This window comes from Saimiri boliviensis, chromosome 17 (assembly GCF_048565385.1).
Source record: "Saimiri boliviensis isolate mSaiBol1 chromosome 17, mSaiBol1.pri, whole genome shotgun sequence".
In the NCBI taxonomy this organism is placed as follows: Eukaryota; Metazoa; Chordata; class Mammalia; order Primates; family Cebidae; genus Saimiri; species Saimiri boliviensis.
This window is the reverse complement of record NC_133465.1, coordinates 51,286,520-51,303,634: the sequence shown is the minus strand read 5'-3', so window position 1 is coordinate 51,303,634 and position 17,115 is coordinate 51,286,520. Positions and strand designations below refer to the sequence as shown.

Genomic DNA, 17,115 nt, shown 5'->3' with positions numbered 1-17,115 from the left:
CTATGTTACCCAGGCTGGTCTTTAACTCTTGGGCTCAAGCAATCCTCTCACCGTGGCCTTCCAAAGTGCTGGGATTATAGGGTGTGAGCCATCATGCCCAATCTAAAGACAGATTCTTAATTGCCAATTTTAACTATGGCTGCCTTCTTTTGTCTTGATTTTTTTTTTTAATTTTTAAAGATTTTGCAGTAAAATCAGCTATCACATAAAGAGTCAAGTTATTTTAATGGTAACTCCCAGGGTAACAGAAAACACACAAAAAAATTTATTTGTAAAATTGGTATCTACTAATAGTGGTTTTACAATGTGATGGTGTTACACTAAAGAATTTGGAAAGAATCTCAAATTACAACATATGTTGCTAGGTTCCCATAACAACTGAATGGGTTGTGATTACAGTTTAAACTATTGGTGGATTCTTTGGAATCCAGAGAATTAGATTGCTTAGCGAAGTCCCAGGCACATACATAATAGAAGATACCACAAATACTAGTCTGTATCCTCTTCTCCCTTATCATTTTACTCAGGCTGCTGACTGACCCCAGTCCTAAGCAATGTAAATGCAATCCCTACCTCCTCCTACTATGCTAATAAGCATTGGTTGACTTCCTTGAAGGTTTAGAGAAAGAGATCAAACACTCATTTAAGAACTATTAGACCAGGTGTAATGACTCATGCGGGTAATCCCAGCACTTTGGGAGGCCAAAGTTGGTGGATCACTTGAGTCCAGGAGTTCAAGACCAGATACAAGGTGAAACTCCACCTCTACTAAAAATACAAAAATCAGCTGGGTATGGTGGTACATGCCTATAGTCTAACTTCTTGGGGGGCTGAGGCAAGAGGATCACTTGAGCCTGGGAAGTCAAGGCTGCAGTGACCTGAGGTAGTGCCACTGCACTCTAGCCTTGATGACAAAGTGAGACCCTATTTCAAAATAAAAAGAAGAAAGAACTGTAGATGGGCCAGGTGCTTCATGCTTGTAATTCTAGTGCTTTTGGAATCTAAGGAGGATTGCTTGAGACCAAGAATTTCATACCAGCATAGTGAGACCCTTGTCCCCACCACTAGCCTCTACAAAAAAATTTTTTTTAATTAGCTGGGCATGGTGGCACATGCCTGTAGTCCAGGCTACTTGGGAGGCTGAGGTTGGGAGGATCACTTGAGCTCAGGAAGTCAAGGCTATAGTGAGCTGTGATTGTGCTGTTACACTCCAGCCAGGGCTACAGAGTGAGATTCTGTTTCTTAAATAAATAAAAGGAACTATCAAAAATCTCTTGAGGCCCTCAAATATTACAGGAAATTTTCACTCACTATTCCACCTCTCTGTTTGATGCCTCTTCATTATCCAGACCTCTTTCACATTTGTTTCTATAGATTAAAAGTTTGGGATATTCCAGGGTTCACCAGCTTTTACAGAGTTCTATTTGGGATTCTGAATGTTAGAAATAGCTTAAGGTGTGACCATTTCTCCTTGTCTCTGTTTTGTAAAAGAAAATTTCCTGTAAAAAAAAATTTCCCCCAGTATTCACTATAGACCAGGCTCTATTCTAGGTAGTTTGGCATGTGTTAGCTCATTTAATTCTCCAAACAACCTTATACACTAGCTACTGTTGTTATCCCTAAGGACTTTTGTATTCGTCCATTTTCATACTGTTATGAAGAAATACCTGAGGCTGGGTAAATTATAAAGAAAAAAGAGATTTCATGGACTCACAGTTCTCACAACCATGGCAGAAGGCAAAGGAGGAGCAAAGGCATGTCTTACATGGCAGCAGACACGAGAGTGTGTACAGGGGAACTGCCCTTTATGAAACCATCAAATCTCATGAGACTTATTCACTATCATGAAAACAGCATGGAAAAACGCATGCCCATGATTCAGTTACCTCCTACTGGGTCCCCCCCATGACACATGGGGATTATGGGAACTACAATTCAAAATGAGATTTGGGTGGGGACACAGCCAAACCACATCAGCTGTCTCTGGGACTGAAGCACAGAACCTAAATGTGGTTTCTTTGTGACCCAAAGTCTAAGCTTAATGAGGATGCTGCTAAATTTCAGGTTGGCCAGAAGTGGGATGGGGTTTTACAGAAGAGGTCTTCCCGGGGGAGGTGAAGGGCAGAGAAGAGGGAAACAGGATATGGTAAGAAAATTGCAAGGAAGAGCACTTGTTGCACATATTCATGGTGCAGCATCTTCTAAACCACCCATGACAAAGTCTCCAGTGTTCAGATGAGCAGGCAAACTATTTTCAGCCAAAAATAGCTTTTCTCATTGTTCTTTGGAGTGTTATCAGTCATTACAAATTTTGAATCTATACCAAGCAAGCTCCAAATTCCTGCCTAAACACAATCTGGCCTGCCTTTGTACTTCTTGCCATTGTAAACAGTAGGGATTTGGGAAGTCTAAAATCTAGCTGCAAATATCTAAACATCTTCAGACTAGTCTACAAAAAGTAGTTATGACCATCTGATTTGAGTCCCTGCTTGTATTTAGTCTTCATGAATCGAATGTCTTACTTTTTGAGATACTGTAACAAACAGTAACACTAACTGCAGCAGTACTGAAGTGTTATCTGATACAGTGAAAACCTTCCGTAGCATCATACTGTGGAAAGGAGCATCCTTCTCAGTGGTGCCAGCTTTACTGCAAAAGGCAAGCTTTGCACGTTTTGGGACAGGTGTTCACATGTAAACTGTAGCACATGCATGACTTTCCTATGGTAAGTAACAAAGAACCATTACCGGGTGGCTTAAAACAACAGAGATAATTCTTTCACAGTTGTGGAGGCTAGAAGTCTGAAATCAAGGTGTCAGTAGAGCCGTTCCTCTTTGAAGACTCTAGGGAAAAATCTGTTCTGTGCTTAGCTTCTAGTGTTGCTGGCAATCCTTTGGTGTTCCTTGGCCTGTAGCTGCATCATTTCAGTTCTGCCTCTGCTATCACATGGTGTTCTCTCTGTGTGTCTGGTTTCTTCTGTTCTTAGGACACCAGTCATACTGGCTTAGGGTTCACCCTAATTCATTATGCCCTCATGTTAATTTGATTACATTTGCAGAAATCGTATTTCTAAATAAAGTCACATCCACAGGTGTTGGGGGCCAAGACTTCAACGTACTTTGGAAGGAGAGCACAATTCAACCGTAATAGCATACCATGCTTTAATATTTGAATGTGTTGCTAAAATTCATTAAAACTCCTCCTTTTTCCTGTCTAGTTTTGATTGTTTTTAAGTATCTTTTTTTTTTTTTTATCTCTTTTACTTTACAGAGAAAATGGGCTGGCCTTTCTATTGGGCAAGAAATAGAAGGTAGGTATATTTTTTAGCCACCTGATAAAGATTTTCTGTATGATTTTCTCATAGTTGTTGAGATCTATACAGTTTTCTATTACTAGTGGTCAGACCTTGAACATTCATTGTATTCAGAATACTGCTTAGATCTATGAGAATGGGAAGGAAATAGTTATGGTACCTCTGTTTCTGTATCTTTTATGAAGTGTGTGATAAAGTCATCATAGTTCAAGGCAAGGAAAGCAATTTATAACTTCCACTGGGGGGAGAAAAGACTAAGTTGCTCATAGATAATAAGCCAAAGAGCTAATAAGCAAAAACTGGCATTGTTTCTTAGCAATGTGGCAAAGTTGGGAAATGGATTATGAGTCTTCTTTAGTCAGCTGATTTTATGTCAACTTCATGGTTACAAGGGAAGGAAAGAAAAGGCAAGTGTAATTAAACCAGCTTTTTTTCTGCTTGTCTTTAAAACTTAAAAAAAAATTATATTTATAGAAAGGTTGCAAAATAATATGAAGAATTTCTGTATACTACCTTTATCCGGATTTACCAGTTGTCATATTTTCTTTATCATTCTGGCTCCCTGTCTTCCTCTCTGGGTCTCTGTCTGTCTCTCTCTCTCTCTCTCTTTCTCTCTCTCTCTCTCTCTCTCCCCCCGCCACACACACACACACACACACCCCGCCTGTGAAATTTAATGAGAAGATGGGGTAGTATGTAGCTTAGGTTTCTAATTTTCATAAATTAATTTTTCTAAACATAAGGCTAATAGTGTTAAAACTTTGAATCTAGATATTTTCTACTGTGACAAGATACAGAAATTCAAGATGATCAATTTTGATGAGTTGAGAAATGTGTTTTGTGGTTTAAGTTATATTATAAAAACATTCTCCTGCTAACAGAAATGCTTATCTGGATTATAAAGTCAGACCTTTAAAGAAATGGTTCAGACAGACTTAATAAGCAAAATGTAAAACCAAGTGGGACTAAAGTGGAATAAGGTTGAGGGAAGATCAGGTTTTGGGACCCAAGTGCTTTGGATGATGTGGCCATAAAGCTAGAAAACTGGTTTGGTGAAAGTAGAGATGGAGACAAAGATAGGATAGGAGGTGTGGTTTGAAGGAGGAGTGCTCAAGTATTCTGGAATGGGACTTTTGTAGGGTGAGACGTTTCAGTCAAGTCAGTGATTTTAGTCTGAGGGAATCTTCGGAGGAATCATTTAGTCTGTCTTCTTTCCATCTGACAGTGCCATATTTTAAGTGTTACAGACTAATGTTTTGACTACTATATATACACCTATCATTGTAAAGTTGAGGTTTATTCAAATAATTGGATACATTTATTTTTTGCTTATAAAATATCTTTATTATTAGTCTTTTACATTAAATTACTATTAGCCATAAAATAAGAAAACATTCTCAATCGTCTTTTATCCTGGCTGAAATCTTCAGGACTTTTGTCACTTTGGGACTGACCGTGGTGCTGACCTTGGTGCTGCCTGGGATGCTGTCCATGGTGCTGCTCATAGCACTTGCAATTGTAACAGCTTGGTCTTTTCTATTTAGGAACCTTGGCCTTAAATTAAAATGCATTTGAAAACTACAATCAGTACATTACTACAATCAGTATTAATTACATACATACATACATACATTTATTTATTTATTTATTTATTTATTTATTTATTTTTGAGACAGAGTTTTGCTCTGTCACCAGGCTGGAGTGCAGTGGCATGATCTCAGCTCACTGCAACCTCCTCCTCCCTGTTCAAGTGATCTTCCTGCCTCAGCCTCCTGAGTAGCTGGGATTAGAGGCATGTGCCACTATGCCCGGCTAATTTTTGTATTTTTGGTAGAGATGGGTTTTGCCATATTGGCCAGGCTAGTCCCAAACTCCTGACCTCAAGTGATCCGCCCACCTCAGCCTCCCAAAGTGCTGAGATTACAGGCATGAGCAGCCATGCCTGGCTGATATTTTAAATATACTTATTCAGATCTCTCAATATGAAGATGACATGCATATATGTATATGCACACATATATATATGCATTATGATATTGTTTTGGTGTCTTTAATGCACAGGATAGTATTATATTGTACAAAACTTTCTGCAATAGACTTTGGTCACTCAATACTACGTTTTCAAGGGCCATCCATCTTTTTTTTTCCTGAGGCAGAGTTTCACTTCTGTTGCCCAGGCTGGAGTGCAGTGGTGTGATCTTGGCTCACTGCAACCTCCACCTTCCAGGTTCAAGCGATTCTCCTGCCTCAATCTCCCAAGTAGCTGAGATTATAAGTGCTTGCCACCACACCATCTAATATTTTGTATTTTTGGTAGAGATGGGGTTTCACCATGTTGGCCAGGCTGATTTCAAACTCCTGACCTCAGGTGATCTACCTGCCTCAGCCTCCCAAAGTGTTGGGATTACAGGCATGAGCCACTGTGCCTGGCCACACCATCCATCTTTATTAAATGTTTATCAAGTTGTGTTATTTTGTTTGTTTGTTTTTATTTTGAGACAGGATCTTACTCTGTTGCACAGGCTGGAGTGCAGTGGTGCAGTCATGGCTCCCTGCAGCCTCAATGCCTGGCTGATTTTTTTATTTTGTGTAGAGACAGGGTCTCACTGTATTGCCAGGCTCTAACTCCTAGACTTGAGTGATCCTTCCTCCTTAGCCTTCCAAAGTGCTGGGATTACAGGTGTGAGCCACCGTGCCTGACAAAGTTTTAATTCAAATAAAAATTGTTGTATTCTACGTTATGAATATACTACATTTTATTCATTGTTCCCTTACCGATAAGCATTTTTTATTGTTTACTGCAAATAATGCTGCAACGAACCTCCCTATAGATGTGTTGTTAGACAAATGTTCTAGCATCTTTCTGGGACAGACACTTAGAAATGGAATTGCTGAGTCAACATATTCATTTTTATATTAAGATTTCAACCTGGCTGGGCGTGTTAGCTCATGCCTGTAATCCCAGCACTTTGGGAGGCCAGGGTGGGTGGATCACAAGGTCAAGTGATTGAGACTATCCTGGCCAATGTGGTGAAACCCCATCTCTAATGAAAATACGAAAATTAGCCTGGCGTGGTGGTTCGTGCCTATAATCCCAGCTACTCAGAAGGCTGAGGCAGGAGAATTACTTGAACCTGGGAGGCGGAGGTTGCAGTGAACTGAGATCACGCCATCGCACTTCATCCTGGGCAATGGAGCAAGATTCTGTCTCAAAAAAAAAAAAAAAAAAAAAAAGATTTCAACCTATAAATATTTTCACTACATGGTGGAAACAACTAAGCTCTCTTGCCTATCAAAGTTACTCAGCATGTAACCTGTACTTTCTAGGAAATGTTAAGAAGGAGCAAGGCATTCAGAATTGGAGACAGGAGAGTATTCTGAAACTTTTAGCCAATATTTGAACTTACTATTTGATCTTCAGTGCATTTTGCGTTCTTTACTCAGGCTTTGTTATTTTGCTTTTGAAATAGTTAAAATGTATATGCCTCCCTTTAAATGGCCAGCCAAAGTACAGAAATCTGATTATATTAGCAATTTCATTTAAAGAGTTTACAGAAAATCAGCTGGGTGCAGTGGCTCATGCCTGTAATCCCAGCACTTTGGGAGGCTAGGGTGGGCGGATCACTTGAGATCAGGAGTTTGAGACCAGCCTGGCCAACATGGTGAAACGCTGTCTCTACTAAAAATACAAAAATTAGCAGGGCATGGTGGCATGTGCCTGTAATCCCAGCTACTCAGGAGGCTGAGGCATGAGACTCACTTGAACCCAGGAGGTGGAGGTTGCAGTGAGCCGAGATTGTGCCACTGCACTCCAGGCTCGGCGACAGAGTGAGACTCAATCTCAAAAATAAAATAAGAGTTTACAGAAAATCCTTATACATAACTCAAGTGTCTAGAATATAAGAAATTAGTTTAGAATGGAATTTAGAGTATGAAACGACTATGAAGACTTACCTATTTCAGTCTTCTTAATTTATACATGTGACAAATCAAGGCACAGAGAACTTCAATTATTTACTTGGATTCTTCTCATTGCTAGCAAAAGCTGTTGAAACACACAGACTCAAAGTCCCTTTGAAGAGAACAGCTTTGTTTGCAAACCACTAGAATCTTTGCAACAGGCATTTAATACTGATCAACTGAAAGCTATGCTGCAGTGACTTTTTTTTTTCCTCTCTCTTGCTGTTTGACCTCAGTAACTCACAGAAGTGCCATGCCTGTTGTTCAAAGCAACAATCTTTTGTTTGAAAAACAATCTTTTTTTATTACCTGCTTTTGTGGTGAGAACTGTAGAAGCTCACTTGCCCAGTGTGACTTGGACTGGTAGTTAAGTGAAAAACTGGTTAAAGGCTTTTTCTTGGAGGTTTGGTCCATGGACTGGAGTTCTGTGTTATCTTTTGTGCATACACTTCACCCATCATTTCCAGGTGGATTTCTTTGAAATGGCTGGAGAACTTAGACCTTGTAAAGCAACTGAGGGTGCAGAAACCTCTTGGAGTTTTAGAGAGTTAACTGTCAATGTTTTCTAATTTTAATGCTGATATCTAGTTAGCAGTATATTTTTTCTAGAAGAAACTCTTGATTTAAAAATTTTTCCCAAAGCTTTCAACTTAGATTTATAATATCAGTTCTAGAATATAAAAATCATTGTAATAACAGTTAAACAACCAGGCCTTCAGCAGTTTTTATACTATTTAATTATATTTCATAATTAAGTGTAACAAGCATAACCAGCACAGACAGAATCCAGAATGAACTTGGTTGACCCATGATATGTAGCATCTCCAGTCGTGCATGAGGAGCCTACAAGCTCTGAGCGTTCGGCAAACCATAGGCTAACGGGTGTATATTAGAGGAATAAAAGTTGGGCAGCTCTTTGATGAGTCACCTCATTGGAGGTTGCTTAAGAGAGCTGCTACTATCCTTAAGGGGCCATTGGCAAATGTTAGGACAGTTATCTTCAGGGAACCTAAAAGGAAAATAATAGTGGGGGGCCAGGGGGAGAGAGAGAGAGAGAGAGAGAGAGAGAGAGAGTGTGTGTGTGTGTGTGTGTGTGTGTATGTGTGTGTCTGTGTCTATTAAGCCTTATTGAAGAGTAGCATTAGACTCTTTCTTACTGGGCATAATCAAGTTGCCCTCTTGGGGAAACTCAAATGCAAAAATCCTCATGAACTTTTCTATGTAGCTTACTCTACTCTTTCCTGATAGTACCAATACCGTATACAGCCTCATAATATTTTTTGCTTTAAAAGTTTATAAACTGGCATTTATAAGTATACTTTTTGAGCTGATTTAAGAATCAAGTTTTTTTCCTAGGGAAATGCTTCTTTGTAATTATGTCACTAGCAAAATTTAACACCTATTTTTCTTAAAATAGCATAAACTGTGTTGTAGTTGTGCAATTAAAGATTTTTGGTTGAACAGTTATTACATGATATAAAAATATGTGTAACACTTTAATATTCGAATTTATTACATTGTAACCTGAAAGTCATTTTAGAACCTTTGATGTGACTGGAACAGGAATTTTCTTAGCCAAGGCTTTGTATGTGTGCTTTATTGCCTACTTTGTTACTGGCATGGAAACCATGGGTTTTTGGTTATTATTTCATTTAAACAGTTCATGAGTATATTAAGCACCTAAAAGAAACTTTTAGATGTTGTACTACGAAGAAGAGTTGAAAACCAGGTCCTTGTGCTTATCTACATGCTATGCATGTAGAACTTACTGTCCTTCCCTAGATGTAGCAAGTGCTCAGAAACATTTTTGTAGTAATAAAAAAGACATGTCAAACTCTGACTTGCTCTGGAGCAGATTCCCCTAGTAAACATTGTTTTTCAAGCTTTTTTTTTTTTTTTGGCCCTGCAACCTACTTTCTTAGGCCAAAAGAATTCATCTATGTCCCACCTTAGCTATTTTTTGTGTCAAACAAAAATCTTATTTGGAAATAGCATGTTATGCCAGCTGCATCGGGGCATTCCATATTGTACTACATTAAATGAGGAGGAAGATACAGAGGCCATGTGGGGAGGACTGTGATCCTGATGAGATTGGGATGAGGGATAACAACAGAGAGACTGCTGTTCAATTTCTAATTAATTCAGCTGGGGAAGAAAATCTCTAGTGGTTATTATTATTTTTTAAACCTGTACCTATGTTTCCCTCCAGTGAAGGCTGTGTAAACCCCATTTTTGGTGAAGTAGTTTTATTATGATTCATTAATGTGAAACTTTTAGTTACTAGAAACACAACAGGTATTTGGTACTCCTGTGATTTTTAAAAAAATGCTTCTTTTTACTCCTAGTCTCCTTATATACATTTGACAAAGCCAAACAGTGTATTGGCACAATGACCATCGAGATTGATTTCCTGCAGAAAAAAAGCATTGACTCCAACCCTTATGACACCGACAAGATGGCAGCAGAATTTATCCAGCAGTTCAACAACCAGGCTTTCTCAGTGGGACAACAGGTAGTTTTAAATTTTCTTTCATTTCTTTAGCTTTATAGGTATTCTAATTTCTGCAGTTGTCCAAAATTAATTCCACCTTTTACAAAGTAAGAGAAGTTTTGCATATGAACTGGTATATCCAAGGTGAGTGATAAAAAGTGAGGGAGGGCAGGCACAGTGGCTCACGCCTGTAATCCCAGCACTTTGAGAGGCTGAGGAGAGCAGATAACAAGGTCAGGAGATCAAGACCATCCTGGCCAACATGGTGAAACCCCGTCTCTGTTAAAACACACAAAAAATTAGCTGGGCATGGTGGTGCGTGCCTGTAATCCCAGCTACTCAGGAGGCTGAGGCAGGAGAATAGCCTGAACCCAGGAGGCGGAGGTTGCGGTGAGCCGAGATTGCGCCATTGCACTCCAGCCTGGGTAACAAGAGCGAAACTCCATCTCAAAAAAAAAAAAAAACACACACACACACACACAAAAAATTAGCCAGGCATGGTGGTACATGCCTGTAGTCCCAGCTGCTTGGGAGGCTGAGTCAGGGGAATCGCTTGAACTTGGGAGGGAGAGGTTACAGTGAGCCGAGATCGCGCCACTGCATTCCAGCCTGGCAACAGAGTAAGACTCCATCTCAAAAAAAAGAAATGAGGGAGATGTATTTACTGAACTCAAGGAGTCTGTTCAGAAAAATTCTAAAGTAGCTTTTAGATTAAAATGTCATATATGATTACAGCAGCTTTTCCCTCAGCAAATTTGGGAACACTGCAGACATACATATCTGAAATTTCTTTTCACATCACAGGACATTTGTTTTGCCTCTGGAATGTTTGTCTCTTTCACTAATATAGTTCTGTAGAAAAAGTAGGTTTGTGGATTTTTTTTTTTTTTTTTGAGATTTGAGTTTCGCTCTTGTTGCCCAGACTGGAGTGCAATGGCACAGTCTTGGCTCACTGCAACCTCCACCTCCCAGGTTCAGAAGGTAAATGGTATGCCCATGGCTACACAGTTAGGGACATAGCCAAGTTAAGAATTAAACACATATTTGATAGTACCTAGCATGCACCAGCCACTGTTTTAGACACTGCAGATTCATAGTGAACAAAATAGATATGATCCCTGCAGTCATAAAACTTTCTAGTTGAAGAAAACAGAAAATAAGACAGGAATACCATACATAGTTAAACCTCTGATGAAAGAAGATCAGGACACTTCAACAGAGCCACTGCAGGGCTGTTGTGTATTTGATGACTAAAATTGTGCTCAGATTACCTAGCTAAACTTAACGGCTTTTACCTTTGCTTTTAGCTTTAGTATCCTAATAGAAAATGTTTAGAATGTTTAATAGGAAATGTTTTGGTATTTATAATAATTTAAAACCTCGTAGATGTAGAAGTTAGTAAATCCATGAAAGAGTCTTTCATAATACAGAGAAGTAGTAAATATCTTACTCCAGATCACTGTCCTTACTGCTTCTTCCCATTGGTGGTATTTGGTAATAGCAGAATTGACGGACAGGCCGACCTGTTATATTTGCCATTATAAGCTGGCACATAGAAGAAGACCAAACTTTTATAAGGCACTCAGTAAATATTTGGTGAATGAGCAATTGAGCATTCAAAAGCTGTCTCTGCACTTTTGTCCTGGTGATAGAAAAGCATGAATTATAGAGTCATAGACCCAGGTTTGACTCTTGACGCTGTCATTTACTGTGACTCTGAGCCTTCTTGTGTAGCCTCTTTCTGCCTCTCAGCTTCCTCACTAGTAAAATGGAGTAGTAGTTTCTGCTTCCAGGAGTGTTTGTGAATATTATATAACTGCCTGTAAATGTTTGAATAAAATACCAAGATACTTTATTCTGCTAGAAATAGTAAATGTGTTACTCCTGAATTACTTTAGGTGGCACTCTGACATTTAAATTAGATAATTTGTATTCGTGTGAAAAACATTTTAAACATGAGTTTTGCAGTCATTTTGTAGACACTGATCTTAAGTGCTAATTCCCTTTTCCTCTCATTGGCTATGTGTAGTTTGCTTGAGGAGCTGATTGGAGAGGGATGTATAAGAGAAAACTGGTTTTCTCCCTTTGAAAAACACTGGTGATGATCTGAGAATCAAACCATTATGTTATGAAGTGATTTTTTTCTCCTTCCCTCTTTTCTACATAGCTTGTGTTTAGCTTCAATGAAAAGCTTTTTGGCCTGCTGGTGAAGGATATTGAAGCTATGGATCCTAGCATCCTGAAGGGAGAGCCTGCTACAGGGAAAAGGCAGAAGGTATGTTTTATTTCTAATCATCTTTACTAGATCATCTTTATAATGTAATTTGTGCAGATTGATTATAATTTTCCTACCTGTTGAGTGACTTTTTTCAAATTATGTGCTCTTTTAAGAGAGTAGGGAGAACAAATTGCTTTCATAGCCAGCATTGTTATTAAAATAGCTTAAAATGTACTTACTTGCAGACCTAATCGTAATGTAAAATGTAGACATATATGTACATATAATTTGCTTGAATGAAGATTTTTCTTGTGAATAAGTAATAAGAAACACATTATTGGAAAGATATAGGCATGGAAAGAAGGCATTTAGGAACTGTAGAAGAAAGTTATGAGAAAAGCAAAAGTAGCTCAGATGATAGTCTGAAGGTTTGCTTTGCACAGAGAGACCTCATTTCCTCTTCACTTTTGGCCTTGCTTTGACAAGTCCAGAAGTTTGCTATTAGACTACTAATTATTGTCTTTCCACACAGATTGAAGTAGGACTGGTTGTTGGAAACAGTCAAGTTGCATTTGAAAAAGCAGAAAATTCATCACTTAATCTTATTGGTAAGATTTAAGGTTTTTAGAAGATTTGAAATGAAGTAGGCTTATTTCTATTATATGTAACTCAACTACAGTGATTTCCGAACAGGGAAAGGAAAGAAGGGCATCTCTCTTGAGAGAGTTTATCACAGAAGCATGAGGTATTTCCTGTTTGTCAGGTTTGCTGATGAAAAAGTTTAAAACCTACATTTGGATCAACTTTGTCCAATAGAAATAGAATGTGAGCCACATGTGTAATTTTTAATTTCCTAGAAACCACACTAAAAGAAGAAACAAATTTTCTAACTTTTAATTCTGAGATCATTGTAGGCTTACACAAGATATGCAGAAATAGCTCAAAGAATTTCTGTATGCTCATTACCAGCTTAACCTGATGTTGATGTCTTATTTGACATTATCAAAAGTACAATGACCAAAACTAAGAAATTAACATGATTTCATTTCTGCTAACTAAACTACAGACTTCATTCAGATTTCACCAGTTTTTCCGTTGTGTTCTTTTCTGATTCAGGATCCCATACTGCATTTAGTGGTTCTGTCTTTTTAGTTTTCTTCAGTGACCGACAGTTCTGCAGACTTTGTCTTTCATGACTCTGAGAACTGGTCACTTATTTTGTAGAATGCCACTCACTTGGTTTTGTGTTAAATGAGATAGCATCATCATTTCTTTTAATGATTCAGAGATGAATGTGCAAGTAAAGTCTTTCCAGCAGATTAATGATTTAATCCTACACTTGTACTTTAGCCCAACTTTTGTCATATTTAAACAATGCAGCTTGTCTGAGAATAGGAACTCACCAGAATAATGGTGCTATTAACTGGGCAGTAATTCTTATTTTTAGTTGATGTAACTATGTTGACGTCTACCCCACTAGGGAGTAGAGGGTTTTCATTGGTTGCACTTCATCATGTCCAGGATCACTTAGCAGTCTTTGAGTGCATGGCCTTTATTTCCTGGTCCACGCATTACCATTCCCCCTTATTAGTTTTTGTTAATTATAAAATATTTTATTTATAAAACACAGATAGACACTCGAAAACAACTCACATAGTGTAAAATGTGGTTCTGTTTTCAGTTTTGTAATTTGCTTTTTTTTAGCATGTTTCAAACACCTTAAATACACACCTCTAACATGATTTTTAATGCCTATATGTCAGTTTATGGATGGATATATTTTCCTATTATTGATCTAGTACATTTGTGAAGTTATTTATTTGTATTTTATTTTTGTGTACCGTTTGTTAAGATATCCTCAGGGAATTGCACAACTTTCATATAATACAGGTATTTCCAAATAATCCATGGAAAAAAAATTGTGTGGTTAATTGGTATGCAGTAAATTTTGCCCACAAGAGGGCAGTAGAGTATAAGAATATTTTTGCTCCCTTTCTAAAGGAAATCTTATGGCCTCAAAGCTCTAACCATAAAATTATCATCTAGTACAAACTTTTTTAAAGTGTTAATTTATTTCTAATTGACAGTAATAATTTTATATATTTATAGGGTGCAATTTGATGTTTTAATACAGATATACATTGTAGAATGGTCAAATCAGACTAATTAACATATCACCTTAAATATTTAGCATTTTTTAGGGTAAACATTTTTTAATGTGACGTTTTGTTCCCTGGTTTTATAAAAACTATATTATTACTTTATTTTTTATTTATAATTGAACATGCTAAGGTACTTAATTTATTCTTTGTTTGAAATAGTAAATGTGATTCTCTTGAGTTACTTTAGGTGGCACTCTGACATTTAAGTTAGATAATTTTTGTCCATGTGAGAAAATTTTTAAACATGAGTTTTGTAATCATTGAAGTCTTTAGGGTGATTTCAGACTTTTGTGTGCAAGTGAAGAGAAAGCAAAGAAGACATCAAACTTACTCAGTGCATCTCCTTAGCTGAGGGGTTATATGCCCAACCACCTGTATAAGTGTAATCTTCATAAATATATGTATTTTAAAACACACTTGTGTTAGGAGCCTTCAGCGACTGTGAGATTTTAGTTGCATTCCTGCCAGCTGGTGTTGTCTTCATCAGATATTCACATGGTGTTTCTTCTGATCAACTTTAGTTCATTTGGGTAAAGATTAATGAAACCAAGTTTTGTGGACTGATTACAAACAGACTACAGCCTAAGTGTAGCTAGTCATTTTGACAGTGTGTTACCATAAATGGAGATCAAAGTGGACAGCATAGCAAAACTTATCCTTCTCACTGTAAAATCAGCTAAGGTTATAGTGTTCATTTTTGTATATGTAAGGATAACTTCTCGTTATTCATTTAGGATGCTCAGGGAATTCTGTCTGTCTTTTTAGACTTAGCGATAAATTTAGTCCTTGTTTCACATTCGGTAATATTTGTTTGACACAGGCAAAGCTAAAACCAAGGAAAATCGCCAATCAATTATCAATCCTGACTGGAACTTTGAAAAAATGGGAATAGGAGGTCTAGACAAGGAATTTTCAGATATTTTCCGACGAGCATTTGCTTCCCGAGTATTTCCTCCAGAGATTGTGGAGCAGATGGGTAAGTTTAAAAAGGAAAATGTTATAAAATCTTGTATTGTTAAAAAAAATTAATGCAATGAAGATTCTCTTTTGAATCGTTTTGAAATTTTTCAAACCCATTAAAATATTTTTGTCTTAAATTTTTCTTTAAAAATGAACAGATAAGTTTTCTGAAAAACTTTCATAATACTAGAATTTTTAAAAATTACATTTTATGGGGAAATTATAGAAATAAGACTTGCGGTGGCTCCATTTTGTTTATTTTTTTATTGAAGAATGCTTTCCTATGGGGCATATTTCGAAATTTCCCCTGGCAGTAATAATACTTGTAGTGGCTCCATTTTATTTATTTTTTTATGTAAGAATGTTTTTCTATAGGGCATGTTTAGAAAGTCTACCTGACTCTAAAGATCACTATGGGTCAGATTTACCCTGCTGAGTAATAATAATCTCTTAGACTGTATGCATTGTTCCAACATTAGCTGCCATTCCTTTTTACTGTGCTGTTGCATTACCTGGTTAGTACATCTTCATACCTAATAAATGGATACTTGGCATGTTTTTAAATTAAATAAGTTTGATCCAAAAAGACAAATGCAGGATATACATTGGAGTTTCTGTATTGCATGCAAAGAAGTGCACAACTCGTTTATCACTTTCTTCTTGAAGGTTTAATTTATCTGTGTGAAGTGACTTTATTTGCCCAGTGGAAATGCTGTCATGACTGTTTTCATATCCATATCATCGTTCGATTGGAATGTGAGCAACAGAATATCTGAGAAAGGAATGTATAACAACAGCTTCTGGCAGGCTATTAGTGTAAAAAGAGTGTCCATAAAAAATGGAAGGAATATGAATATATTACTCCCCTCATCCCCATCATGCTTTGTCTTTAAATTGCCACTGGAAGATAAAAGTATATTTATTATGGTGGGGATAAGAGCTGCTTTCTAGGCACTAAGTGCTTGGATTGTATTAGCCTTCTATTGTTGGTAGCCTTTCTGCCTGGTTGCTTACTCTGATAAGTTACAGGCACGGCACACACCTGTTCCCTGGGTAAAGGTCGAGTTTGGAATTGTATTAAGAGAAAATGACAGAGACCCTCATCACCTGAGTTTTATACACCTTGAAATGGCAATAACATACTTTTTATCTCAAAGACACAAAGGCCACGTCCATTAAAAGCAGAATTTTAATTTGGAAAATATTTTTAAATGTGGTAGTTCACTATCTTGGTAATGTGTATTCTGTATCAAGACATGAAAATATTGTTTAAGTGTATTTTGGGTAAAAGCAGAGATAAAAACATGATTCCAAATGTTCTAAGTTATTCTTGTGGAGTGTTTTTACTAGTTTTTAGAACTGCGGTCTAGTGCAGGAAGAGTCTAATGATTCTGTTTCTTTGAACATTTATACTGTTTAGCCAACAAGTAGAAAAATAACTGCCTTGGTAGTAAGCCATCTCTTTTCGTTATAAATGTTTTCTCACCATTTGGAAGCTATTGAAGATACAGTTATTCAGATACTAGTTTGCTCTTTGTACAGTATCTAGATCCTGCACTTGAGGCTACGAGCAATGTCAGTATGCATTGGGTAGATACTGCGTAAAGGAGTTGGACTCACATTGGTCAATTTGTGACCTTGCCAGCTGTCGGAGAATTTTAAATTAAATCAGAACAGATTGGAATTTGTTAGTGAATTTCATCTGTTTCTGATAGCTGTATTGAAATGAGTTCAGTTGCAGCAGTGTGCTTTTTGTTGTTTTTGATGTGCTTTTTGACTAAGCACTTTGGATTTGAATTTTGTGACCATGACTGTCCAGAACCTTTTTTATGGATTTATTTTTCTAATATTTTTACAGTAATTTAATTAGAAAAAAAAATGAGTTCTATCCTTTTAGAAAAGTCAATTTTTTTTTCTCTTTATGGCTTTTTGCCGTCAGGAAGCTTGTATTATTAATTTCATTGAAAAGATCACTAATATAAAGCTACCTGGCTTTTGAGCTGAATTGAAA

At 37.2% G+C, this 17,115-nt stretch overlaps 1 protein-coding gene across 1 annotated transcript in view; it reads left to right on the top strand.

Annotated features, from left to right (window-relative positions):
* NSF (N-ethylmaleimide sensitive factor, vesicle fusing ATPase) overlaps nucleotides 1-17,115 on the top strand; it is a 150,573-nt gene that overhangs the window by 23,555 nt on the left and 109,903 nt on the right. The window contains 5 exon segments of the mRNA XM_039477051.2: nucleotides 3,271-3,310; nucleotides 9,619-9,785; nucleotides 11,932-12,039; nucleotides 12,515-12,590; nucleotides 14,965-15,120. Coding sequence (XP_039332985.1) covers nucleotides 3,271-3,310; nucleotides 9,619-9,785; nucleotides 11,932-12,039; nucleotides 12,515-12,590; nucleotides 14,965-15,120 — 547 coding nt within the window.